The sequence below is a fragment of the Scardinius erythrophthalmus genome (assembly GCF_964197995.2).
Source record: "Scardinius erythrophthalmus genome assembly, chromosome: 9".
Lineage (NCBI taxonomy): Eukaryota > Metazoa > Chordata > Actinopteri > Cypriniformes > Leuciscidae > Scardinius > Scardinius erythrophthalmus.
Window position 1 is genome coordinate 44,308,340 of NC_138229.1, and position 27,340 is coordinate 44,335,679.

At 41.8% G+C, this 27,340-nt stretch overlaps 1 protein-coding gene across 1 annotated transcript in view; it reads left to right on the plus strand.

The window, feature by feature from the left end:
- Window positions 1–27,340, plus strand: part of LOC308695880 (NACHT, LRR and PYD domains-containing protein 3-like) — a 108,773-nt gene that overhangs the window by 51,617 nt on the left and 29,816 nt on the right. Inside the window, exons 9-10 of the mRNA XM_081374140.1 lie at window positions 22,451–22,624; window positions 25,162–25,332. Of these exons, the coding sequence (XP_081230266.1) occupies window positions 22,451–22,624; window positions 25,162–25,332 (345 nt within the window). The remainder of the gene's footprint in view (window positions 1–22,450; window positions 22,625–25,161; window positions 25,333–27,340) is intronic.

Consider the following 27,340-nt stretch of genomic DNA (forward strand, 5'->3'; position numbering starts at 1 on the left):
ATGTCAATCAATTGTTCTTTCAGGACAGCATTGAAGATGCCTGGAGATAAAATAAATCCCTGAGGAAGGCGGTTATAGGTATACTGCTGTAGCGACAATGCCTCTATTTTAGGGAATTTATTAGCTCAAATGAGAGGTAATATTCATGCGATATGAATATGCATATGTCGTTTACACAAATTAAATTATTCCAAATAGGGAATAGGTCAAACCTCAACTTATATCAATAATTAACACGATTACTCGTAGTAACTACTGATATAGGTAGATAAAATTATATCTTAATTTAGGGGAAATTTAGGTAGAAGTTAATCTTCATTTATCATACTAACTGTCCGTCCAGCGACCAGTATGTATAATTTCGGAACAGAAACCTATCGTCTTTAACACCGACAAATAACCCTTTCCTGTGGCCACAAGAAATGATTATTTTCGGGTTTTAGACCACTTGGATATTTTAATAGTAAAATTGTGGTAGAGCTGTAACTTAAATCGACAATTTCAGGGACTTCAGTAATGGAACAAATGAGACAGACTTAATTCAAAAGATTATGGAATTTAATATAAAACAAGCTAAAGATTACATGTACTAATCAAAACACGCAGGAGTAAATATGCATAACAAACAAACAAACAATATAACACGATCGTAATAAGAAATAAAACAAAGTAAAATAAACAAAATTATGAGAGAGAGATAGAAAGAGAGAGATAGGAAGCTAGAGTAACTTAGGTGTGTGTGTAAACTGGTTAGAGCGTGTAGGAGGGTGTGTGTGAGAGCATGTATGGGTTTTGGGAGCGTGTGCGTGTGTGTGTGTGGGAGCACGTGCGTGTGTGTGCTTCAATGTGTAAGTGTGGGTGAGAGTAAGTGTGTGTGTAAGAGTGAGTGATAGTTAGAAAGAGGAAGAAAGGCACAACAGTTTAAAACATTACTTCTCAATGAGACCCCAAGGGTTCCTAGTAACTTTTAGACAACTTAAACAGCATTTCTTTTGGTTTGCGAATTTAAAATTGTACTTGTTTTGCCTACTGGCCCTCGTTTGTGCGTCTGTGTGGACAAAAGGAGCCTGGAAACACGTGGTCAGGAGCGTCGTCAAGGCGGGGTTTGTTGCGATGGTAACTCAGAGCGTTCGTTAACTTTAGCCAAAGATGATTCTAGCCTTAAGTTGGTTTCGTTGGTTTGTAAGAAAATTATCAAACTGAGGTACACTATCAAGAAAAGAAAGACTTAGAAATAAAAACGAAATAAAAAGCAAACGAAGGTTTCTTGGAAGAAGGAAGGAAGGAGGCGGGTCTCTCTCTCTCTCTCTGGCGAACTGCCCAGAATGGAGCGTGGTTCCATGTTATGAAGGAAACCAGCCACGCCTTCTCCACGTCCCTAGACCAATCATTTGGCGAATGTGTGTGGCGCCAACTTTCTTTGTTCACTAAATACACGCCCTCTGGATAGAGAGGCCGCGGAGATTTAAAACTGTTATAACTGATATAAATGACAGAATGCATAATTTTATACTTTGAGTTAAGAATTCAACACCGTTGGTTCTTCCTGAACACGACGATACCACAGATCGTGATTATAGCAGTTAATAAAAAAGAGTTACATGATTCTTCAATATAATAAGCATTTCACTTTTTGATTATACCATAAAACTTAGTTATAATGGTCTTCCATATAAGGACCATGAAACACAACACAAATACATTTCAAAATACATTGGTAAAGGGTGATTTTTGGCCACTATGTCCAGGGATGAGAATGTCTCTGTGTTTTTGCGTGTGTGGGGTCACTTGCAGTTCGAACGCGTGGTGAGTTCGCTGGGTGAACTCAGTCTTCCCCCCCTCAGGGGAATCAGTATATGTGTGTGCGCTTCCTTGAATTGACGAGATTAACAGTGACCACATGTTTTGACATCTGGTCGGACAGTGATTTATTGTCTTGAGGTGTTAATCAGTTGTCAAGAAATTGGGGGGCTTTGTGAGATCGCCCGACAACGCGGCGCCGCAGATCCCCGCAGAGCGGTAGAACAAAATGTTTTTGTTGATTCAGGAAAAAGAGATCTGTGTTTTCAAATCGGCGACCAATGATTTACTCACATAGTAGGCGCCAAACAGTCTTGCACGTCCTGAACGTCGGAGTCTCCGACAATAGAGGGTGTTTGTGAATGGGGATTCCAGTAATTTAATCAAGTCCCACAGATAGAAAGGGGGTTGATCACGGGAGGAAAAGAGTACTTTTCGTCCCATGCAATCTGATCATGTGTTTTGCGTTACACTGCACGCCCCTATAGTTAAAGGCTAGACATTCTTGGCACTCTGGCGCTATTGGTATACAGAAGGCGGCATTGGCCAGGTCTATACACGTAAAAAATTTGTGGGATGGCTTCAAATTGGAGAGGAAGGTGTATGGATTTGGGACTCCTAAGGTGGGCGTGGTGACCAGTGCATTGATTTTTCGTAGGTCATGGACCATACGGTATTTGCCTGTGGCAGGCTTCAACACTGGCAAAATGGGAGTGTTCCAGTTCGACACGGTGTGCCTCAAGACCCCAGCTTCTAGCAATCCTTTTATAGTTTCTTCCATCCCTGCCTCTGCTACCTGTTTGTTTCTGTATTGTCTTTCCCAAATGGGTTCGGTTTGTGTCAAATCAAAATATACAGGTGGGATGACACAATTACCCACGTCCACTGGTCCTGTAGACCAAATTGACTCAGGTAAGGTGTCAATGAGGGAACCTGCAGCATCATCATCAGAAAATTCTCGACCATGATTCCTAGTCAACCACTGATGTTCTAAAATTGCGTAGTCAACAGTGTGACAGGGGATCATGTAAGCTTTTGTAGTTGGGGAGTACAAAATCATGTCAGACTGTGGGTGACTGAAGGGTTCCCAGTCAGTTACTTCAGTTAGTTGTTTTACCATTGTTCCTAATTCTCGGGCCAGGGCTTAGGGCCAGAGAAACATGGGGAAATGCTGACTCGGACATCCGGTACCATGGTTCCTGATCTATTCCTAGTTTTACCTTCATAGCCACTCCCTGTTATCCTATCATTAGGGACACTCCATTTATTAGCCATTTCTGTCCCTCCAATTCAGAAAATTCTTGCTGGTATAGTTCATTTCCCTCTCTGTCATAAAATAATGTACAATGAAGTGGATCTATCAGGGGAACTTTGGGGGCCATGGCTGCTATCCACGGCCTCCACATTTGATACATTTGTTGAAAACTTGAATTATCCTCATCCAATATCCTCATCCAATATATGTCTGCTCCCTGCCCCTCTTCCTTACTGTTTGTCAACAACCATTGTCCCCCCTCAGCCGGCAGTATGTTGCCCCCTGTTGAACAATTGTGAGACCCCCCATCAGGAAAAGTGATTATAATGCCATCACTAGAGCAAAGAATGTTGGCCCCCAATTTGACCAGTAGATCTCGACCCAGCAAAGGAATTGGTGCATTTGTGGAGTAGAGAAATGGATGTAGATGTATCTGCCCTGCCACCCTAACTTTGAGTGGCTTTGTTATAGGCCAATGTTCTGTGACCCCAGAGAACCCTTTGACCTTTAGAGTTGTTTTAGTCAAATGACCCACATCAACTGCCCCCTCTGTTACAGTTGAGTAGGTGGCCCCTGTGTCCACAAGGGCCGTCAATGGCCTGTTATTGACCATTATCTGTAGGTAGGGCTCTGCCTTGGCCCCCCTACTGGTTCTCTGTGGGCATCTTCAGTATTCCGCAGTCTCCCCCTGGTCCCACACTGGATATTGAGTGGGCACCTGTTGGTTGGGAAAGACAGGGAATCTTCTAGGACCTGGTCGCCCTCTCCCCATGCTTCCACCTCTTAGAGGAGTCCAACCCCCTGCAGGTGGTGGTCCCTTAATTGGACATTCATCTTTCCAATGGCTCATTTCCCCACACACAAAACAACCAGCATTGTTGTTTGCTGTAGGCCTAGCCCTACCCAATCCCCGTCTCCTCCCTCGAATAATAGGGCCGTTAGGGGAGGGTCTTTGTCTTTCTCAGGTGAGAAAAGCTTACATATTAATGACCTCTCGCATAAGGCTTTTTCACACAAAACACGTCGTAAAATTTTTAAATCAATATATTGTCTTATCTGAATGAGCAGTCAGGGTGATTTTCACATAGTTTTAGAGCAAATATTCTAGGCTACGTGATACAATTTTCAAAAGTCTTGTGAAGAAATAATCAGTAACCTGGCGACCACAGTAGGTGGGAGCTCATACTCAGGAAGGCCGGTGAGGCCTGTAACCTGGCGACCACAGTATGTGGGAACTCATATTCAGGAAGGCCAGTGAGGCCTGTAACCTGGCGACCACAGTATGTGGGAACTCATATTCAGGAAGGCCGGATGAGGCCTGTAACCTGACATGTGGAAATTCATAACCAGGAAGGCCTGGTGACCATGGTGTGTAAGAGCTCATACTCAGGAATGCCGGTAAGGTCTGTAACCTGACATGTAGAAACCCATCACCAGGAAGGCCGGTGAGGCCTGTAACCTGGCGACCACAGTATGTGGGAGCTCATAACCAGGAAGGCCGGATGAGGCCTGTAACCCGGCGACCACAGCATGTGGGAGCTCCACAGTATGTTTAAACTCATACCCTGGAAGGCCGGGTGAGGCCTGTAACCTGACAACCTCAGTATGTGGGAGCTCACATTCAGGAAGGCCGGGTGAGGCCTGTAACCTGACAAGTGGAGGCTCATAACCAGGAAGGCCTGGTGAGGCCTGTAACCTGGCGACCAAAGTATGTGGTAGCTCATAACCAGGAAGGCCGGATGAGGCCTGTAACCTGATAACCACAGTATGTGGGAGCTCACATTCAGGAAGGCAGGTGAAGCTTGTAACCTGACATGTGGAGGCTCATAACCAGGGAAGGCATAATGAAGCCTGTAACCTGGCGACCACAGTATGTGGGAGCTCGGCTCATTTTAACAATACCTTGCTCAGAAACCTGAGTTCTACTGTTTCACAAGCCTATTGAAGGCGCTCCTATCAACCAAGCTGACGCGGGCCATCAGAGAATTCCTGAACTCATCATGGGCCCCGCCCCAGGCCTGATTGGGGCTCTTGATTGCTGATCGATTGCTCTTGTCTGCCTCTCTGCCTGCTGTGAGTTTGTTTGCTTCGGTGCTGTAAGCTCCGTCTTAGCCTCATATTTCTTTGTTTTGAACCATCATTTACTACAATTTGTAGTTGTTTATACTAAATACAGCTTACCCAACATCTCAGATTGACATCGCTAGCTTCCGTTACTACTAGCACAACACGCTAATTCGCTACTGCTAGCCTGTTAACGCGCCACCCGTGCGCTCAGCTGTTTTATTTATTTATTTTTCTCTCGTGCGCTCGCGCCTTTGAGTTAATAAAAGCTCAGGTAAGTAATAATCAGTCAACAAACAAGGTGAGTAATGTCTTGTCCTGTTATTGTCACCTGCACTTTATGCCACATGTTTAGCATAGGCTTCTCTGTTGGCAATGTAGGATTTATATGTGATAAATGCGAGGAGTCAGTTAGGCTGACAGAGAAGATTTCAGAACTAGAAACACGCATCCAAACCTTAATTGAGGATAGTAAGAGTGCTAGAGCTTTAGATACTATTTTGGATGTGCCTAGCATAGTGAACTCTTTACATGATTCGGTTCCAGCTGAAGTAGTGCCTGTGCAGCCGGGCAAATGGGTGACAGTGAGGGATCGCTCTAGTCGCGGATCAAAAAACCACTCTTCCGTTCCGATTACCACAACAAATCGATTTGCCCCGCTCAGTGAAACACCCACTGAGAATTCTGTTGATTGTGCCCTAGTAATTGGTGATTCGATCACACGGAACGTGAAAATAGAGACACCAGCGAACATAGTCACATGTTTGCCGGGAGCCAGAGCGCCTGACATCAAAGCAAATTTAAAAGTGCTGGCTAATGCTAATCGTAAATTCTCTAAGATCATTATTCATGTCGGCACTAATGATGTTCGACTCCGCCAGTCGGAGATCACCAAAATTAATATTAAAGAGGTGTGTGAACTTGCAAGTACGATGTCAGGCACTGTAATCTGCTCTGGCCCCCTTCCTGTTCGCAGGAGTGATGAGATAGTTAGTAGATTGTGTTCACTGAATCGCTGGCTGTCTGAGTGGTGTCCGTGTAATAATATAGAATTCATAGACAATTGGAAAAGTTTTTGGGGCAAACCTGACCTGTTGAAAAGAGATGGTATTCATCCCTCCTGGGATGGTGCTGCTCTTCTCTCTAGTAATATGGCTCATAGTCTTAGAGCTCAAACATGACAAAATGGGCACCAGGTCAGGAAGCAGACAGACTGGCTAAACCAACCGTCTGCTAGCGGCCTCGCGTCACCAAGGTCAGATAAATCCCATCACATAGAGCCTCTTTCACCTAGCTATCATCATATAGAGACTGTGTCTGTTCCCCGAATTTGGAAATCCAAAAAATGTTTAAACCCATCTAAGGTTAAAAATTTAATTGATGTTCAACAAATAAAAAACAGCTATAATACAGATGAGCAAATGCTAAAGCTTGGGTTGCTGAATATTCGATCGCTTACTTCAAAAGCACTCGTTGTTAATGATATGATTTCAGATAATAACCTAGATGTGCTGTGTTTGACAGAAACCTGGCTAAAACCAAACGATTACATTACTTTAAATGAATCAACCCCGCAAGATTACTGTTATAAACATGAACCTCGTCTTAAACGCAAAGGGGGTGGTGTTGCTGTAATTTATAGTAATATTTTCAAAACCACTAAGAAATCAAGTTTTGAATATAATTCTTTTGAAGTGTTAGTGCTTAATGTAAAAATATATAGTATAAATGATAAATCACGTTTGAGATTTGTGCTGGCTACTGTATACAGGCCACCAGGGCACCATACAGACTTTATCAAAGAATTTGCAGACTTTCTATCAGAATTAATATTGACTGCAGATAAAGTACTAATTGTTGGTGATTTTAATATACAAATCGATAATGAAAAAGATGCATTGGGTTTGGCATTTAACGACATTGTAAACTCAATTGGAGTTAGACAACACGTGTCAGGACCTACTCATCGTCGTAATCATACTCTAGATCTAATATTATCACACGGAATAGATGTTGATGCCGTTGAAATTCTGCAGTAGAGCGATGACATCTCAGATCATTATCTAGTCTCGTGTAAATTACATTTAGCCAAGGCTGCAAAGCCGACACCGTGTTACAAATATGTTAGACCTATCACTTCTGCCACTAAAGATTGCTTTATTAATAATCTTCCTGATCAGTTTCATCATTTTAGCATCCCGGATAGCTTAGAAAAACTTGATATTGCAACAGAAACTTTTAACTCTCTCTTTTCCAGCACTTTAGACACAGTTGCTCCGTTGCGCTTAAAGAAGATTAAAGAAAATAATCCAACGCCGTGGTACAACGAGCACACTCAGGCCCTTAAGAGAGCAGCCAGAAAAATGGAGCGCAACTGGAAGAAAACAAAACTAGAGGTATTTCGCATTTCATGGAAAGAGAGCTCGATTGCTTACAGAGAGGCTTTAAAAGCTGCTAGATCTGCTTATTTTTCAACCCTATTAGAAGAAAATAAACATAATCCTAGGTATTTATTTGAAACAGTGGCTAAACTAACGAAAAAGAAAGCTTCAAGCCCAGAAGTTTCCAAGCAGCACAGCAGTAATGACTTTATTAACTTCTTCACTTATAAGATTGATAATATCAGGGATAAAATTATAACTATGCAACCGTCTACTACAGTATCGCATCAGGGAGTGCATTGTAGCCTCCCTGAGGAAAAATTTGATTCATTCGTTGCTATAGGAGAGGAAGAATTTACTAAACTCGTTAAATCATCTAAATCTACAACATGTATGTTAGACCCTATACCGACTAAGCTACTGAAAGAGATGCTTCCAGAGGTCATAGATCCTCTTCTTAATATCATTAATTCGTCTTTGTCTCTAGGATACGTACCAAAAAACTTTAAGCTGGCTATGATTAAACCGCTTGTTAAAAAACCGCAACTTGATCCTACAGAATTAGTCAATTACAGGCCGATCTCGAATCTACCTTTTCTGTCAAAGATACTAGAAAAAGCAGTGTCTTCACAACTATGTTCCTTTCTTGAAAGAAATGATATCTGCGAGGATTTCCAGTCCGGATTTAGACCGTACCATAGTACCGAGACTGCTCTCGTTAGAGTAACAAATGATTTGCTCTTATCATCCGATCGTGGTTGTGTCTCTCTATTAGTGTTACTCGATCTTAGTGCTGCGTTTGACACCATTGACCACAACATTCTTTTAAATAGACTAGAAAACTATGTTGGAATTAGTGGAATTGCACTAGCATGGTTTAAATCATACTTATCTGACCGTTATCAGTTTGTAGCAGTAAATGAAGAGATGTCTCATCGATCACAAGTTCAGTATGGAGTACCACAAGGCTCAGTACTAGGACCGCTGCTGTTCACTCTGTACATGCTACCCTTAGGAGATATCATTAGGAAACATGGAATTAGCTTCCACTGTTATGCCGACGATACTCAGCTCTATATTTCTTCAAAACCTAACAAAACTTATCAATTCACAAAATTAACGGAATGCATAGCGGATATAAAAAATTGGATGACTCGTAATTTCCTACTTCTAAATTCTGAAAAAACAGAGATTCTAATTATTGGACAAAAAACTTCCTCACGTAATAATCTAGAATACTGTCTAACACTTGATGGCTGCTCTGTTAAGTCTTCGTCGTCGGTTAGGAACCTGGGTGTGCTCTTTGATACCAATCTTTCATTTGAAAGTCACGTGTCTAGTATCTGTAAAACCGCATTTTTTCATCTTAAAAATATATCTAAATTACGCCATATGCTCTCATTGACAAATGCGGAACAATTAGTTCATGCGTTCATGACCTCAAGGCTAGATTATTGTAATGCTCTACTGGGTGGTTGCCCTGCACACTTAATAAACAAACTACAGCTAGTTCAAAACGCAGCAGCTCGAGTTCTTACCAGAACCAGGAAGTATGACCATATTAGCCCGGTTCTGTCAAAACTGCACTGGCTCCCTATTAAACATCGCATCAATTTTAAAATATTGCTGATCACTTACAAAGCACTAAATGGTTTAGCTCCGCAGAACTTGAGCGAGCTCTTAACGCATTATAGTCCGTCACGTCTATTGCGATCTCAAAATTCTGGCCAGTTGATAATACCTAGAATATCAAAATCAACTGCTGGCGGTAGATCCTTTTCCTATTTAGCACCAAAACTTTGGAACAGCCTTCCTACCATTGTCTGGGAAGCAGACACACTCTGTCAGTTTAAATCTAGATTAAAGACACATCTCTTTGACATAGCGTTCACATAATACATTATAGACTTCTATAATTCAATATTAGGCTGCATAGATTAGGTCAGCTGGAACCGGGAACACTTCCCATAAATCCTGATGTACTTGTTACATCATGAGAAGAATGGCATCTACGCTAATTTTAGTGTCTTTGTTTATCCCAAGGTTTTCCCGCAGCCTGCCGGATCCGGGCCGTATCCAGATCTGATGAAGGACCTTCGCCTGGACCCGATGTCAATGCAGTGCTGAAGTGCCAACTAGTCTCTCCCTATGGAGGATCCCTTTCCCACTCTACAGATAAAGCGTCGTCGGGAAAACTCAATTTGCGTATCTACCCCGAATTAATAAAATAAAATGAAATTCTGAATCAAAACTGTAAGGAAACACCAGTAATTTGTTTAGGCTTGGTTTTTAGGGAATTCCAAACCTGCACACATCAACGCACATAACTATAGAACCCGTTCTTAATGCGCATCTGAACGCCATCAGCGTTTCTCACAGGTTCGCGTTTAAAGTCTGTGTAGAGAGAATGGTGTCGTCTTGGCGGCCCTAATTTAAAAACAAATGATCGTTGCGACGGAAGCGAATTAATCAAAACTAACTTTAGCTGGAAAATAACTTTATTAAAGAACCGCTATAAAGCCAAAACAATCTTACGTTAAATTATACATTTATCTCTGTAAAGCTGCTTTGAGACAATCTACATTGTTAAAAGCGCTATATAAATGAAGATGACTTGACTTGACTTGACATGTAGGAGGAGCCTGGGAGCGATGGTGGTTAGGAGACAAGATCCAGGGAGGCAATGTCTAACGTTTGGTCTGAGAACATGCCTCCCGCGGGAGTTATGCCTCCTGCGCGCCCTGCTCCCTCTCTTAGGAGGAGGGGGTGCACGGGAAGCGACACTGGCCTTCTGGGTCTGTCTGTGATTCTCAGACCACGACGGACCAGGCCCTCCAGCCTGCCTGGGCTGGGCCGAGGACCTCCGCGATATGCAGCTTTTAAACGCCGCAGAGCGTGCCCTCACCTCCCTGAATTTATCGGCCACCGTCTCGACGGAAGGTCCGAAAATCTCGGAAGGCGAAACTGGCGAATCAAGGAGAAAGGTTTTTCTTTCTTCTCGATGTCAGCCTGGTTGAGCCACAGATGTCTCTCCGTGGCCACCATAGCCGCCATCGCACGACCGATGGAAGCAGCAGACTGTTTGGGGGCCCAGAGAGCCAAATCCGTGGTGCGGCACAGCTCTGCGACTGCATCAGGGGGCAGGCCGGCCCCCTGCTTGAGGTCCCGCAGCAGGTCGGCCTGGTAGGCCTGAAGGACCGCGAGGGTGTGCAGAACCGCACCTGCCTGACCTGCTGCCGTATACACTCTGCCCTTCAAGTGTGATGTTGTCTTGAGCGGCTTGGATGGCAGGGACGGAGCTCCCAGTGACGATGGCCGACCAGAGGCGAGATAGTTGGCCAACGTCTAGTCCACTGGCGGCATCGACACGTACCCGTGCTCCGCGGCCCCCTCCACAGCAGCGAAACTAGCCCGCTGATGTAGATAAAGGCGTGCGGAGAAGGGTTTCTTCCATGCCTTCTCGATCTCAGAGTGGAGATCGGGAAGGAATGGAAGGCTCGTCCGAGCCGGTGGCTTACTGATGGGGAGGAACCGATCGTCCAAAATACCATGAGCAGGTTCCTCCCAGACGCACCTCCACTGCAGCTGCAATCTGTTGGTGGCGCGCCCCATAACGTCCACCAACTCAGCGTACACTGGGCAGGAGGGCTGAGATGGTTCAGTCTCAACCAGACTGACATCATCGGCAGCCGAATCCTGCCCGGCCCGAAGAGAACCAGTTACAGATCCATCAGAAAGAGAAAGAACATCCTCCTCTACATCGACCTGTAACTCACCCTCGTCAGCTGGCAGATCATCCTCGAGGTTAACGCCCCTCTCCAGCTGATCTGCCAGCCCAATCTGAGAGCCCCACGATCTCAAGAGTTGCTGAACCTTAGCCCGAGCGGGACCAAAACCACAGGGTTCAGATGCCGCACCCACTTCCCTCGAGAAGTGGGACAGACGAGAGCGGAGCGTTCTCAGAGAAGAACGCTCGCAGTTTGCGCAGGAAGCTCCCTCAAGAGCTTCCCGCGCGTGCTCTTTACCCAGGCAGAAAACGCACAAATCGTGTGAGTCCTCCGGTGTCAAATATCTAGGACACGGGTCGGCACATCTGCGGAAAGAATCCCTCTTCTTCTCTGTGCGTTTCAATTGTCGATTGCTCACAAAAGACACTCTCAGACAAACAAACAGTCCCTGAAGACAAAAAGGATGTTGTCACGGTTTCAAGGCGCCCTTTTTATACATCCAGGTTGCGTGCTCATCATTCAAGCTGATGATGCACGGGCTGTTGTCGGTCAACATGATTGCTGTGAGTTGATACTTGATTTCAGACACCTGTCACGCCTGAGGCGTTCCCCATAGCGTCCTGATGACGTATTGTCGAGTTCCCTTCAAAATCGAACAGTATCTTCCAGCACACAGAACTAGTGTGACTGGGTTTCAAAACAGACTATTGGAAACTAAATGCTGCTGCAGCTCTTCAATAAGATGATCATCTAAAGCCACGTTTCCACTGAAATTACCCAGAACAATCTGTCCCAAGATCTTTTTTCCCCAGACCTGTTGCTGTCTGTGTTTCCATCACAGTCTAAAATACCGTGAAGATTAGGAAAATTAGTATTAGTAGGTAACAGCAGAGAGACTCTAGCCTTCACGAGGAAGGACAGTCACGACCGCAGTGTCAACATGGTCCTGTTCTCACAGTGAGGACATGAACCATCTACAAACACTATCTCAGCACACTCTTGGCCCAGACACGTGAGATTGTGGCCATCAGATGAGGACAGAGAACAACCGCATCCAGAAACACACGGTCGGAAAGGTATCTTCAAAAAGACGCTCAACATCAATTTTGCTCTTTTAGGGAAACTGCTCTTTATGCTGAAGAGCCCGGGGCGGAATTGCTGCACTTATCCATGCAATACGCCAGTGAAACACCACTAAATGTGCTGTAGACCACCAGAAAGAGGGGCTTCCTTATTGTAGAGGCAACTGGAAGAGTGATCATTCAGATTTATATTGTTCAGGTTTAACTGATTAATCAGCTGAATGTTTTCCTCTCTGTTCTAGACTCTCTAACTGCAGTGTGACAGAAGAAGGTTATAAAGCTCTGGCTTCAGCTCTGAGATCAAACCCTTCACACCTGATAGAGCTGGATCTCACAGGAAATGATCATGGACAATCAGGAGTGAAGCAGCTCAATGATTTACTGCAGGATCCATACTTTCAACTGAAGACACTGAGGTGAGACGGGAACAAATAATTAACTAAATTAGCTATATGCAGGCTACATATTCATAACTAATATATTATTTTAGTTATACAATAAGCTGGACAATTTGTTGCATCAAAATGATCAAGATCAGATCAGATGCTGCAGGTTCTGTCATGATGATGATAATCGTAATCACAGTTTTGTTGTGATATGAGCTACAGGTCAAATATACATTATGGGTCAGTATATGTGCTGCTATTCTGGAGTATACCTTGATAATTAACATGTTTTGTGCACACTTCTCATTATTAATTGTAGATAAGCTTTTAGTGAAATAGTTTTCTGAACACAATGGTTTTCCATCAAGCCCAGATTCACTGCATCTCTCTACAGCAGGTCTATGAGTCTCCAGATGTTCACAAACATGCAGTTTCACGAGCCAGTTTTCTCTGTGCTGACGTTTCTCACTCCTCCTGCTTAAAAGCCAGAAAGATCTTAATTTCACACTCTGTATTCATACTGAAAATCATGATCTAATGAGCTTTTGCCCTTCTGCTCTGTGAGATGTTTCTCTTCTTATGAGTTTGCTTTAGGACTGAGTGTCGCTGTAGTTTCTTTTAAGTATATATTTATTTGTGTATTTAAATGTTTAAAGAAAAAATTGACATCTAAATAACTAACTTAATCTTGTCTTTAAAACAATAATTAATATTTTTTTATCTTATCAATCATTTTTGTAATGCAATGGACATTTAGTTGAGAACTGAAATTACTCTTCTGCAGGTTTTTGAGTCCTGCTGCAGAGGAAGCCTGTCAGTATGTGAATAGAGTTGTGGGTAAAAACCCGTTACTCCAGAGAGAACTGAATCTGAGTAAACATAAGCTAGGAGACACACAAGTGAATCAGATCGCTGCTCTACTGCAGGATAAACACTGTCAACTCAACACACTGATGTGAGTAATTTATTTATAATATACTTTACTAATATACTTTTTTAGTTGTAATGTTAGCTAATGATAATATTTCATGACAGACAGTTTGATCATGGGTCAATAATTATTTCAGTTACTGTAGAGTTAGAACAATGTTTTTTTTCCTGACATCAGAATCAGAGCTGTTCATAACTACTTTCAATGTAATCTTTGTATTTCACAAATATCTAATTTTGGTGCAACATATACTGTAACTTGTAAAGATTTAAATTAGGGCATTTTAAAAATCTGTGATCAGTATCTGCCTGTAATAAGATCCACTGAAGGTAAGTTGACTGAACGCTAGTGATGGGCGCTTTCGAAACACGCTTCATGAAGCTATGAAACCTTTACGAATCTTTTGTTTTGAATCAGTGGTTTGGATTGTGTATCAAACTGTCAAAGTCACGTGATTTCAGTAAATGAGACTTTGTTACGCCATAACTGTTTCCAAATGTTTGGAAATGTCAATAGTTCACCACTGGGGGGCTAATTAGGCATTAGTATAATTAAAAGTATTAATAGTAGTTAATAGTCTCTTATTGGCCTGTTTAGCTGAGCCATCCATAAAATACACTGACTCTGCCTCACGGTGCAGCACTAAAGCAGATGAACTACCTTTTACAAAACTTGTTTGATTGTCTTCTGCTTAAGGAAATACTTTTATTCCTTAATCTGATCATATTAGTTTATACAATTATTCTTTGTTCATGTTAGTTCACAGGGGATTTGCTAATGTTAACAGAAAACGTTTGTATTTAAAAATGTATTAGTAAATGTTTAAACTTAACCCTCTGGGGTCTGAGGTGTTTTCTGGGCCCTGGAGTTGTTCTGACATGCTTTGACATTTGTACTTATTTCTGTTACTTGTGAAATTTTCATGGCTAAAGTCTGATTACACTGTATTCAGCACAAACTCCGCTAGAATAATATATCAGCAGCATGTATGTAATTGTTTGTAATTTTGAGATAATGACATTTATGCGCGTTTTGTGAAAAAAAAAAAAAATTGTCACTGAAATAAGGCCATAAAACCCATATTGATTATTTCTTCACAAGACTTTTGAAAATTGTATCACGTAGCCTAGAATATTTGCTCCAAAACTATGTGAAAATCATCCTGCGGACTTCCGGGGCGTTACAACCGTCCCAGTATGACCAACCATGTTTTCATCTCATGTGAGCTAGCTTGACTGCTAGTTTGACACTTGTTAGCCATTTCTATTTGTAGCTTACAAAACAGTGATTCTAATAATACTTGTTTGAATTCATAGACATTTGATCCTATAACAGCATCCAAAAAAGTACATCAGAAAAAAAAGTATTTTTTTTTTTACCTCAAATCAACCTTTTTATATAACTCCGTCAATAAGTTTCAGATGTGGCTCCCTTTTAGCAAGAATGGAGGAAAACTAAAGGAGCATGAGCACAGCGAGTGGCATCACTGTAAGTTGTTTCTGATTAGTGGAATTCAAAGTGTTACAACCGTCCCGTGTTACAACTGTCCCTGGTCTCCCTACATTTAGCACTGAAAGATTGTCTACCAGTCTAGTTCACATTTCAACATGTTTCTGTCTATTTATAGATACATATACATGTACTATATTAGGCTTCATGTTTTTACTCCAATCTCATTTCATAACATACATTTTAATCTGGCACCACCAGTTTAACATGTCTTACCTTAAAAATCTTATCTTCAAATCGCATTCTTCTAATTCTTCTGAGGTAAATCCAAGGTAAACAGCACAGCACAGCACAAACACAGTCTTCCAAACTCCATGAAAAGCAGAGTAGTAAGTTACTGAAGTCTCTGATTCTTTTTTTTTTTTGAGGTGATGAGGGCGTTTACAGGTCTGCGTTCCTACGCATGGATCATTTGCATGTCAATCGCTCGTGCGCGCGTGGGCGTGGTCACATTAGAGTTAATTATCACACGTTTGAGAAACTGTACATGCCGGTGCTTTCATACGAATTACTTATACAGAGAATTTTTGTTTTTTATATAATTTACATACTTTAAAAATAGAGACTCCAAGCTTTGTATAGACATGCGTTTCAAGTCTGTGTGACAAACATTCGCAGAGTTACAGGTCATTTTCTGTCGCATTTCAGAATGAGTTTCACATTGAGAGAGACGGCAGAACATGCAGCATGTTTATTTTCTTTATTTTACGAAAAACACAACATTTTGTTTTTATTATGAGATTACACAAATAAAAGAAGACATTTAACAGTTTTGAATGATGTATAACACAAGTATGTAAGATCAAAATCAACAGAGTATTTTGAGTCTCTTTTGCACCGATAAGGAAAAAAACGAGCCTATCGCGCCAACCTCAGGGGGTTAAGGTTATGAAATGTTGTATAGTATTGTCCATAATTGGTTCATGTTAACTAATGTAGTTAATGTTAACAAATGAAACCTTCCTGTAAAGTTTTAGCAAGTAGACAATGTGTCTGAAAACAACCGATACAAAAACATTTGACCCAGTGAGCAAACCAAGGGTGACATTGACATGAAAGAACCTAAAAGATTAAATTAAATGAATGTGTATACTAACATAAATAGATCAACAATTTCAAACTTTGTTTTGTTACAATGCTGGGAGTATATTTAAATGAACAATGTGTTGTTTCTCTCCATGTTACCTTTACCTTGATATCCCTGTTTATTTGTCAGCAAAAGTCTGTTGGATGAAGCTAAACACGTTAGTTGATCATGATAGATCTGAGCCATTTACTCTTTCTGTCTTCAGTCTAAATAGATGCAGTATTACAGAGAAACAGAGTCTCATCCTGACTTCAGCTCTGAAATCAAACCCATCAAACCTGAGAGAGCTGAACCTGAGCGGAAATAAACTAGGAAACACAGGAGTGAAGCACTTATGTGCCGTACTGAAAGATTCACACTGTAAACTGGAGAGATTGAGGTCAGTCACATTCACATACAAGATTCAAACTGCTTAAAATCACTTCAACAGTTAAAACACTTTAACATTTTATTTGCTTATGAAGATGATTTTACTTTACAAAATAAAGAGTTCCCTTTCGAGAGGTCTCTCGTATTGTGTAAGGCTAGCTTACGCTACGGGAAAACTCCTTTTCTCAAGAATATTGAAGCCAAATCTTTAAAATGCAGTGCAGCTGCACAGCATACACAGATGAATGGCGAGTATGGTCATTGACTGTGCTGCAGTAACTGCACAAACCTATGGCGAGGTGGCTCAGACGCGCAAACCAATCAGAGCACTTCGCGCCCTTGCACGTCAGAGCTCGCAAGAATGCCCTCTCGAGCTCTCTGCATGACCCAGATGGACACTGTGAGTGAGTTTTCAAAACTGTCACTCACAAGCGAAAGGAATAAAGAGAGTGTTCAAAGATAGTTAAGCCCACGCAGTCCCCGCCCACGCGTGACTCACATAAAGTCTGTCTCTGTAGAATGTGAGTCACGTGGGGCGGGGACTGCGTGGGCTCACCCGTTTTTGAACCCTCATGTATACTCAAACCCCGCCGTTGTGAACGGGAGTGCGCGAAGGGCGGGGTCACTTTCTGTACGTAAGAAAGCTGGCCGCGAGCGCAGTGAAGAGAGCAGCATAATTTTCATCTACTGCCAGAGCCAGGATTCAAACACAGGTCTCTGGCGTGAAAGTCTTAGATTTCACCACTGAGCCACAGGGGGGAATTACATAAGACAGTTAGTGCGAGCAGAGAAGAGAGTGGCATGTTTTGTGTCGCCTGTAAAACGCCGTTTGTTTGCAAGTGTGTATGTTTTACAACAGGCTCATTTGCTGCAATTTTGACATATCTAGCCGCCCAAACTAAAGAGGGGAGTGGGAAATGTATGAGAAATGGAGGTTGGTCCGGCCTGGTCTGAGCGTGGCTCAGTGGTGGAATCGCGCCAGAGACCCGAGTTCGAATCTTGGCTGCGCCGAATCTTTTCACCAAAGTGAATGAGTTCACGGTGGCCCCACCCCGCGTGACTCACGCTCTTTGCCAGCGTCCGAAGGCGGGGTTGGTCGGGCTCAACTTTTGACCTCGCCCCTGCCCCACCATCTAAGCCCAGCATAAGTGCGATTGGACGAAGCACGACCAGCTTAATCATGTTAAAGAGCGATCTCTGGCTTCCTACAAGGGGTAGTGAATACAATCCTCTTTATCTCAAGCTGGAGGTATTTAAAATGCAAGTTTGAGTCTGACAACCAAGGATGCTGACAACCAAGCAGATTCTCGCACAAATTCGCCCGGGGGATTGGTTTTTCTCAGTGGATCTAAAACATGCTTATTTTCACATCCTAATATCGCCTCATCACAGGCCATTCCTGAGATTCGCCTCCGAGGTGCAGGCTTACAAGTACATAGTACTACTGTTCGGCCTATCGCAAGCACCTTGTACATTTACAAAGTGTATGGACGCAGCACTTACCCCCCTGAGACAGCGGGGAGTGCGAGTGTTAAACTACCTTGACGATTGGCTGATTATAGCTCAATCGGAGGCACAGTTGATAGCTCACAGATCCTGTCTCCTCAGGCATCTAGAATGCCTGGGTCTCAGGATCAACGTTTCCAAGAGCATATTGTCTCCCAGCCAGAGTATTTCTTTCCCTGGGTACAGTGATAGACTCTATACGAATGAAAGCGTGCCTTTCACCAGAGCGCACACTCACCATTCAACGCCTAGCAGCATCTTTCAAAGCGGGCGCTCGCGCTCCTCTTAAAAGATTTTAGAGGATGTTGGGTCTCATGGCCTCAGCATCATCAGTACTACAGCTAGGACTACTGCACATGCATCCTCTTCAGCACTGGCTGAAACCCTGTGTACCAGCTCACGTGTGGCAATCTGGCCACTTACTAATCAGAGTGATTCACTCCTGCATCAAAGCCCTGATTCCCTGGAAAGCGGCTGACTGGTATCAGTCTGGCGTGAGTATGGCTGTGGTTTCAAAGAGAAAAGTGAATTCGACAGACGCCTCCAACCTAGTTTGGGGGGCCCTTTATGAGGGCATGCCCATCTCTGGCTTATGGTCAAGCCCTGGAGAAGCGCCTACATATAAACTGTCTAGAGATGAGAGCGGTCGCTCTATCACTGAAAGCTTTTCTCCCATATCTAAGAGGCCACCGCGTCCTGGTCCGAATGGACAACATGGCAGTGGTGTCTTACATAAATTGCCAGGACGATCTCAGGTCAAACAACCTGCACGCCATGGCCAAGAGTCTCATTTTATGGCCTCAGCACAACCTGCGCTCGCTGAGAGCAGGGCATGTGCCAGGCATTCTGAACCAGGGTGCAGATATGCTATCCAGGGACAATGTCCCCCCAGGGGAATGGTCTCTTCACCCTCAGACGGTTCAGCTGATATGATGCATTTTCGGCGAGGCAGAGGTCGTCCTCTTCGCTTCAACGGACAGTGCTCATTGCCGAACGTTTTTCTCAAAGAGCAAGGACACGCTTGCCCACGACTGGCCGAGCCGTCCGCTATATGCTTTTCCTCCGTTTACGATGCTACCACAGGTCATCGAACGGATCAGGGAAAGCAAGTGTGCAGTGCTACTAATAGCCCCTCACTGGAAGACCCCGTTATGGTTCTCCGAGTTGACACAACTGTTGTACATAGCCCCATGGCCAATTCCACTGAGAGATCTCCTCACGCAGGCGAATGGGAAAACCCGGCATCCCCGTCCCGACTTGTTTGCCCTTCATGTATGGCCCCTCAAGGGGTACCCGGGTGTCTCCTGGATAGGGTGCTAAAAACCATCAGTAAAGCAAGAGCGCCCTCAACTAGGTGCCTCTACGTTCAGAAATGGGTGGTGTTCCCTGGCAGGTGCGCAGCACGGAGCCTGGACCCCTACTCATGGGAAGTATCAAGTGTACTCACTTTTTTGCAAGAGCTCTTGGATGTGGGTCGCACCACCTCCATGTTCAAAGTATATGTGGCGGCCATAACAGCATCTCATGCTCTTGTGGCCAGACAATCACTAGGAAGAAACAACCTCATCGTGTGCTTACTTAAAGGGGCAAGGAGGCTAAACCCTCCGTGTGCCTATCTGGGACCTCTCCACGGTCCTGGAAGCATTAAAGGGTGCCCCGTTTGAGCCGCTTCAGTATGCGGACCTAAAGCACCTCTCGCTCAAAACCAGCTAGGCCTCGCCATCCACATTTATCAGGTTTTATAAACTGGAAGTTCCTGCTTGCAAGCTAGGGTTCTTTCAGTTCAAAGTGTGTAAGCACAAACCCCCTAAAACTTTGGGCCCAATACATATCCGGTCCTGGTTAAACTCGAACTACGGTTCTCATATATATATTATATATACATTATAAGAGTTTTGGCCTCATTAGGCCTATTCCTTATTTTTCCCTATATGAAACCCGTCACTGACCGGCTTATTGGGATCATACTTTACTCATTTACAGCCTCAGGCATCTTGCCTTGGGCTACTGTATGGAGCGAAGTTAAGCACGCACTGCGTTTTAAAAGGGGTTCCCGTAGCGTAAGCTAGCCCTATGCAATACGAGAGACCTCTCGAAAGGAAATGTCTCTGTTATTAACGTTACCTCAGTTCTCTGAGATGAGGGATCGAGTATTGCGTAACCCGCCGTGCTCTGTGGTTTGATCAGGGGATTGCTTCAGTCGATTAAACCTGAGTTCTTTATTAGGGAATGAGCGCTTTATAGCCTTTGGCCATGCCCATTCTGACATGCTAGGGCGCAAAGTGCCCTGATTGGTCCGCGCGTCGGAGCCGCCTCGCCATAGGTTCATGCAGTTGCTGCAGCATCATCTGTGTATGCTGTGCAGCTGCACTGCGTTTTAAAGATTTGGCTTCAATATTCTAGAGAAAAGGAGTTTTCCCGTAGCGTAAGCTAGCCTTAGGCAATACTCGTTTCCTCATCTCAGGACGTTTTCTTTTCTTCTGTGTTATTTTCTTCTCTCTCTCTCTGCTAATGTAGTTTAAGATACTGTAATATGGCAGATGAAGGTTGTTCTGATGTGACTTCAGCTCTGAAATCAAACCCATCACACCTGAGAGAGCTGAACCTGAACTGGAATAAACTAGGAGACTCTGGAGTGAAAAACCTCAGTGATCTACTGATGAACCCAAAATTCAAGCTGGAGAAACTACAGTTAGTATCATTATACTGTACAGCAATTACACTATGACTGAAGTTTATTTATTTGAAGACAGCAGGGCTTGTGTTTCATTTTTCATAGCACTTTCTGGGTTTTCCCTATTGCTCACAATTTTATGTGTTTTTATCTAGTTAGTAATTGTTTAATTTGCAGCATTTGATACAATGTACTGATTGTGTACATACAGAAATCTGCCTTTTCAACAGAGAATAAAGAAGAGAGATGTCAAATAAATAGTTAAAATGAAAGAGAAGAAACAGTGTCTTCCAGCCCAAAGAACTAGTGTGACTGGGTTTCAAAACAGACTATTGGAAACTAAATGCTGCTGTAGCTCTTTAATAAGATGATCATCTAAAGCCGTGTTTCCACTGAAATTACCCGGAACAATCTGTTCCAGGATCTTTTTCCCCCAGACCTGTTGCTGTCTTTGTTTCCATTGCAGTCTAAAGTACTGTGAAGATTAGGCAAATTATTCCGGTGACGTAGGACTGTGTGTGACTTTCCAGTTCCTGCTGGATTTCGTCCTCCGCATATAAGCTTAATAAAGCCTGAACCTCATCGTCATTACATCGGCCGTATTTTTTAAACTCTGTTGATTCGTTGTTGATTCGAAAAGCAAACACATTTGATTGCGGACTGCGGTCACGTCAACATGGTCCTGTTCTCACAGTGAGGACATGAACCATCCACAAACATCGTGGCCATCAGATGAGGACAGGGAACAACCGCATCCAGAAACACACGCTTGTTCCATGGCGAATTGCTATTGTAACGGCGGATTTGCCAGGCGTGCGCCAGGAGTGGTTACAGCCGAGGAGACCGACGTTTTCATCAGAGCCGTAAAACACAGAGAAGTGACATTGGAGATGGAGAAACAAACACACCCAAATTAGCTTTGGTTAAACAGGCGTATGGTAATTTGGGTAGGCTAAATGTGTAAGCTAGATTTATGCCTATTTTTTTCACGTCTTCATGGACACAACAATGATTTCCCTCGTGTATTAATATGAATGAATGAATGAATGAAATCTTTATTTCGAACAATTAAAAAATAAATTAAACCAAAGACAGAAACACATGAAATATCTATCAATAAAATAAAACAAAAACAAGAAAAAACAATGAAAAACAAAACAATTTTTTTAAATAATTTATTTTATTATTTAATAATAATCACACTGTTCGAAAAGGAATAGGTAGAAGCCCTAGGCTTATCAAGACATTCAAGACCTAATATATTTTTCCTAGTAATAATGTATGATTTGCAAAAATGAAAACTGCTGCTTCTGTGTAGATGAGAGAATCAAAGTGTATGCGCGTTGTGCACTCGCTACATTGATTATGGCCAAGCATGCACCCTTAAAATAGCATGAACAACATGCGCAACGCGCCACTGACTTTAAACTAGGTTTTTCCTGGTTAGTGGTGGAATTGTTTTCTAAACCTGCAAAATAGCACAAGGGAACGTTTGCGCTGGAACACGCCTCCTCTTTGCGCTGAACCGCCCTGGTACGTGCGTCTGTGGAGGGAAAAGTGCAAAATAGGAATGATACATGTGTCGGTGTATAAAGTCAATTGCGCTGGGTGCAAGATAGGGCCCATATTGTTCAGGTTTAACTGATTAATCAGCTGAATGTTTTCCTCTCTGTTCTAGACTCTCTAACTGCAGTGTGACAGAAGAAGGTTACAAAGCTCTGGCTTCAGCTCTGAGATCAAACCCTTCACACCTGATAGAGCTGGATCTCACAGGAAATGATCCTGGACAATCAGGAGTGAAGGAGCTCAATGATTTACTACAGGATCCAGACTGTCAACTGAAGACACTGAGGTGAGACAGAATCTAATAATTAACTAAATTAGCTATATGTGACCCTGCCTGTGAAAACCCAGCTAAAGTCATTTTTTTTATGATTCAATGCTTTCTACATAAAATCATTCTACACAATGTAAAGAACATTCTGTGAAAATATAACCTTGATATCTTTAATATTGGCTGTAAGTAAGGCCATGTCAATGATTTGCTAAAAATTCGGGCTCAGAAAATCATATTTTTGAGAAATTCCAATTTAAAAATAGGTTATTTGTGAAAACTGAAACACATTTGATCCATAGTTATCCTGCATATGTGCCAGCTGAGATTCTCCCCTTTTTAGTGATATATGAGACATCACTGGAAAAATTCTTAAAGTTTTGTAAAACAGGTCTATTTATTATGATGTGCATGTCCAAAAAGCTAAAAGCATAAAAACATTGAAACGAATGGGGATACCACAAGAGCTTGATCGTAGCAACAATTACCATGTCAATTCAATGGAATGATTTGTATAACTTTATTAGTAAAATGCAATATCAGTGGAAAAAATATCAATAATATATCAGTTAAATAACATAACATTTCTCATTCTCTTACTGACCCACGGTGTAACATTGAGTAAATCTGGAGTAAAAAAATAAATAAATAAATAAAATTTCAAGGGATAGTTTACCCAAAAACTACAATTCTGTCATCATTTACTCACACACAAAACCGGTTAAATCATAATTTGGGGCAATTCCACCGAGATTAATATCAAGCAAGCTGTTTAAGCAAGCAGCTATTTTCCGTTCCTGCTCATACTTCAGTGTCGCCATGTCAGATGTCAAAACAACGCATTACCATCCAGCAAATAATACGTAGCAGGCCAAAATATGTCCTTAAAATAGGTTTAATATTACTGGCAGAATACTGAGCTACAAAACAAATAAGCAGTTCTTAAAATATTGGCTATGACATGAAAAAATCACCACAGACATCTAAACGCGGCTGACATCTCTTTTTTTTTCATTGTGTTGACCTGATTACCGCTCGCGGATTGATATTAAAGTCTGTTTTTAGGCCTGTCACGATAACAAATTTTGCTGGACGATAAATTGTCCAAGAAATTATCGCGATAAACGATAATATTGCCGTTCTGAGACCATTTTCATTTAATATAATTATAATGGCATAATAATGCAGGTACACCTTTTCAACGATCTATAAACTTTTATTTCTAAAGAATATTAAACATTGAAAACGGAAAACATTTTAAATATCCAAAAAAATGAACAAAAACAATGAAAGCAATGGACTCTTAGTGTCTGTTAACAAAATAAATGTCTGTTAATAAATAAAATGGATGTAAACAAAATTGCACTTCAAAAAATATTAAACATTAGGCTTTAGACATTAGGCTTAAATAGTGATACATTCCATAACAGGCAAAACTGACAGTTAGGACCTTTGTAAACAAACAAAAAAAAAAGCCTCAACAAGCCATATCGCACAATTTTGCACTGTTACTCCTGTTACTTTGTCCTCCTGTTACTTTGTCAAGTGATTGTGTACTGTCGGGAAGACGGAGACGCACTTTATTGCGTGTATGATACGCACTGAAAATACTTGGTTAGGATTAGGGGTGAGGAGTGCGTGCGTATTACACGCCATAAAGAGCGTATCATATGCACGCAAAAACTAGTTTTGGCGTATAAATGGCACGAGAAATAACATTCGTGGTATAGATACGCATTTTCATGTGATAGGGCTCGCTGTCGCAACTCACAACTAGCGTCTTCTCTCTCTCCCGGCAGTAGCCGCAAACACTCCCGCCGGCGCTTTCCCATACAAAGACCATGTGACTGACAAGCGCCGCGGCGCCGTCTCCCCACACAAAGACCATGCAACTGACAACAAGAGGGTTCATTCCTCCTATACGCTAAAGAACCGAGCGAGAGTGGTCATCCAGTCTCTTTGGTAGAGAGAGAGAGAGAGAGACGAGGAAAACAAACAAGCATGCAAATGGAATTATCGCGGCCGGAAAAATTATCGAGCTCATTTTTTTTATCGTGCGATTAATCGACTTATCGACTATCGCGACAGGCCTATCTGTTTTTACTCTGTCTAATAGAAAATACACAGAAAAGAAGTCCCTGAACCAAATGAAATAAGAATCAGCATTGTTGCGTGAAATAAACCCAGAGACGATTGAAATCAATGTTTAGGAAGCCCACGTCCGTTTTTCTTTTTTTTTTTTTTTTTTTTTTTTGCAAAAGTATAACGTAGTGTCAATAAAATCATTAATTTCAGTATTTATCATGTTTTAAATGAAAATGCAAGTATTGCATCTCAAAACCACTGGTATAATCTATCATTTACAGCAATAAACACACATGGCCTATTTTTGTCATTTTTATGGCTATGACTACTTTGACTCTCGTTAACTCATAATTCGCCGGGGTTTCACAGGCGGGGTCACATATGCAGGCTAAATATTCATAACTAATATATTATTTTAGTTATATAATAAGCTGGACATTTAGTTGAGAACTGAATTGCCTCTTCTGCAGGTTTTTGAGTCCTGCTGCAGAGGAAGCCTGTCAGTATGTGAATAGAGTTGTGGGTATAAACCCGTTACTCCAGAGAGAGCTGAATCTGAGTAAACATGAACTAGGAGACACACGAGTGAATCAGATCGCTGCTCTACTGCAGGATAAACACTGTCGACTCAACACACTGACGTGAGTATTGCTCATTTATTTATAATATACTTTACTTTTAGTTGTAATGTTAGCTAATGTTAATATTTCCAGACAGACAGTATGCATTTTTTCCCTCAGCGTCACAGAGAGCACACAACAATTTAAAGAAATACAATTAAACAGCGAATTAAAAACACAATTAAAACATGATATCAAACTTTAAATATTTGATTAAGACAGGCAGTTTGATCATGTGTCAATATTTATTTCAGTGACTGCAGATACAGAACAATGTTTTTTTTCTTACATGAGAATCAGAACTGTTCATAACTGCTTTCAATTCAATGTTTGTATTTCACAAAATGTAAAATGTTTGGTGCAGTATATAATGTAACTTGTAAAAATTGAATAAGTGCATTTTAAAGGTCTGTGATCAGTATCTGCCTGTAATAAGATCCACTGAAGGTAAGTTGACTGAACGCTAGTGATGGGTGCTTTCGAAACACACTTCATGAAGCTATGAAACCTTTACAAATCTTTTGTTTTGAATCAGTGGTTCGGAGTGTGTATCAAACTGCCAAAGTCACGTGATTTCAGTAAACGAGGCTTCGTTATGTCATAACTGTTTCCAAACGTTTGGAAATGTCAGTGGTTCACCACTGGGGGGCGATGATCTCTGTGAACTCATGAACCCCTAAGATTGAACAAGTTTCTGTGGGTTTAACCTGATCAGTTTTATAAATTTGAAGATGTTTTAATTAGACATTAGTATAATTAAAAGGAACAATGTAAGCTCTTTTTGGCCCGTTTACCTGAGCCATCCATGGTACAAAATAAACAAGCACTGAAAATTTATAAAAGAGCACATATTATACAGACACTTGATATTTATTCGTATTAGATGATTAGTTAATGTGTTTGATAGATTTTACTTTCAATAAAACATTTGCAATGGGTTTGTAGAAGCGGTTTCATGCATGTTTGGCCTGAGTTTTTGGCTTTATACTAATGCTTCAAAACAATAATTTTGCAAAGAAATTGGTTTAAATAATCGAAAGCTTTGAAAAGCTTTGTTTCTCCCATTATTACTGAATGCAAGTGCAGCTTTATTCAAATAAACATGAACAAAATAACAAAAAAACAAAGACTCGACTGAGAAACATTATTGTCATCAACAACAAATAAAGGGAACAAAGCCAGACAGGAGACAATGGGAACATGAAGGCAGGGCCGTACGCAGGATTTTATAAAAACTGAGGTCCCAAAATTGATGTTGCTAGGGGGGATCGGGGGAAAATTTAGATTTTCCTGATCTACACATGTGCAATTTAGGTGTTTGAAGGCCAAAAAATAGTATAACAATAGCTTTAAAAGCATGTCAGTCGGCAGTAGCATAAATTATTTGTCAAGCATAAAACAGATTCTGAAACATAAAAATTCAATCAAACGCCAATTCAATCCTTCTGTGTCCAGAGGCATATGAGCAATGTTGTGAGCATTATATGAGCATCAAAGATTGATTTCAGCAACTTGTTTCTTTCCTGAATTAATCAATGTTTTTGGACTAATCAGTTCAATTAATGGTTCAATTGCTCACTCATAAAGACAGTCACGTGTTGCCCCCTACTGGCTTAATGATGCAAGTTGCGCAAACACAGACGAGTGGAGTAATACAGTGAAGAGTCCCAGTGCTGATACTGGTGAAATATTCAAACACATTCGAGGTATACAAATATATATTTATACAATAATACTATTATGGAAATATATTCAATAGGTGCTTGTGCTGTTAAATTTAGATTATAGTTTCCACTGTAATAGCAAAGAACATGTATCTGTGTTAAATATGAATCCACTGTCAGGGTTCTCAAGTCTCATGTATTGGCCGTGAGACACACGCAATTCAACCAGTTCACACGCTCACACGCCACACCGTGTATTTCTCACGCTGAAAAGGCAATGCCAACCAAGTTGTCCTGCAAGCTTTATATATAGCGTTATATACGAGGCGCAGGCACACAAAGTGAAGTTTCCTGCCGACAGCACG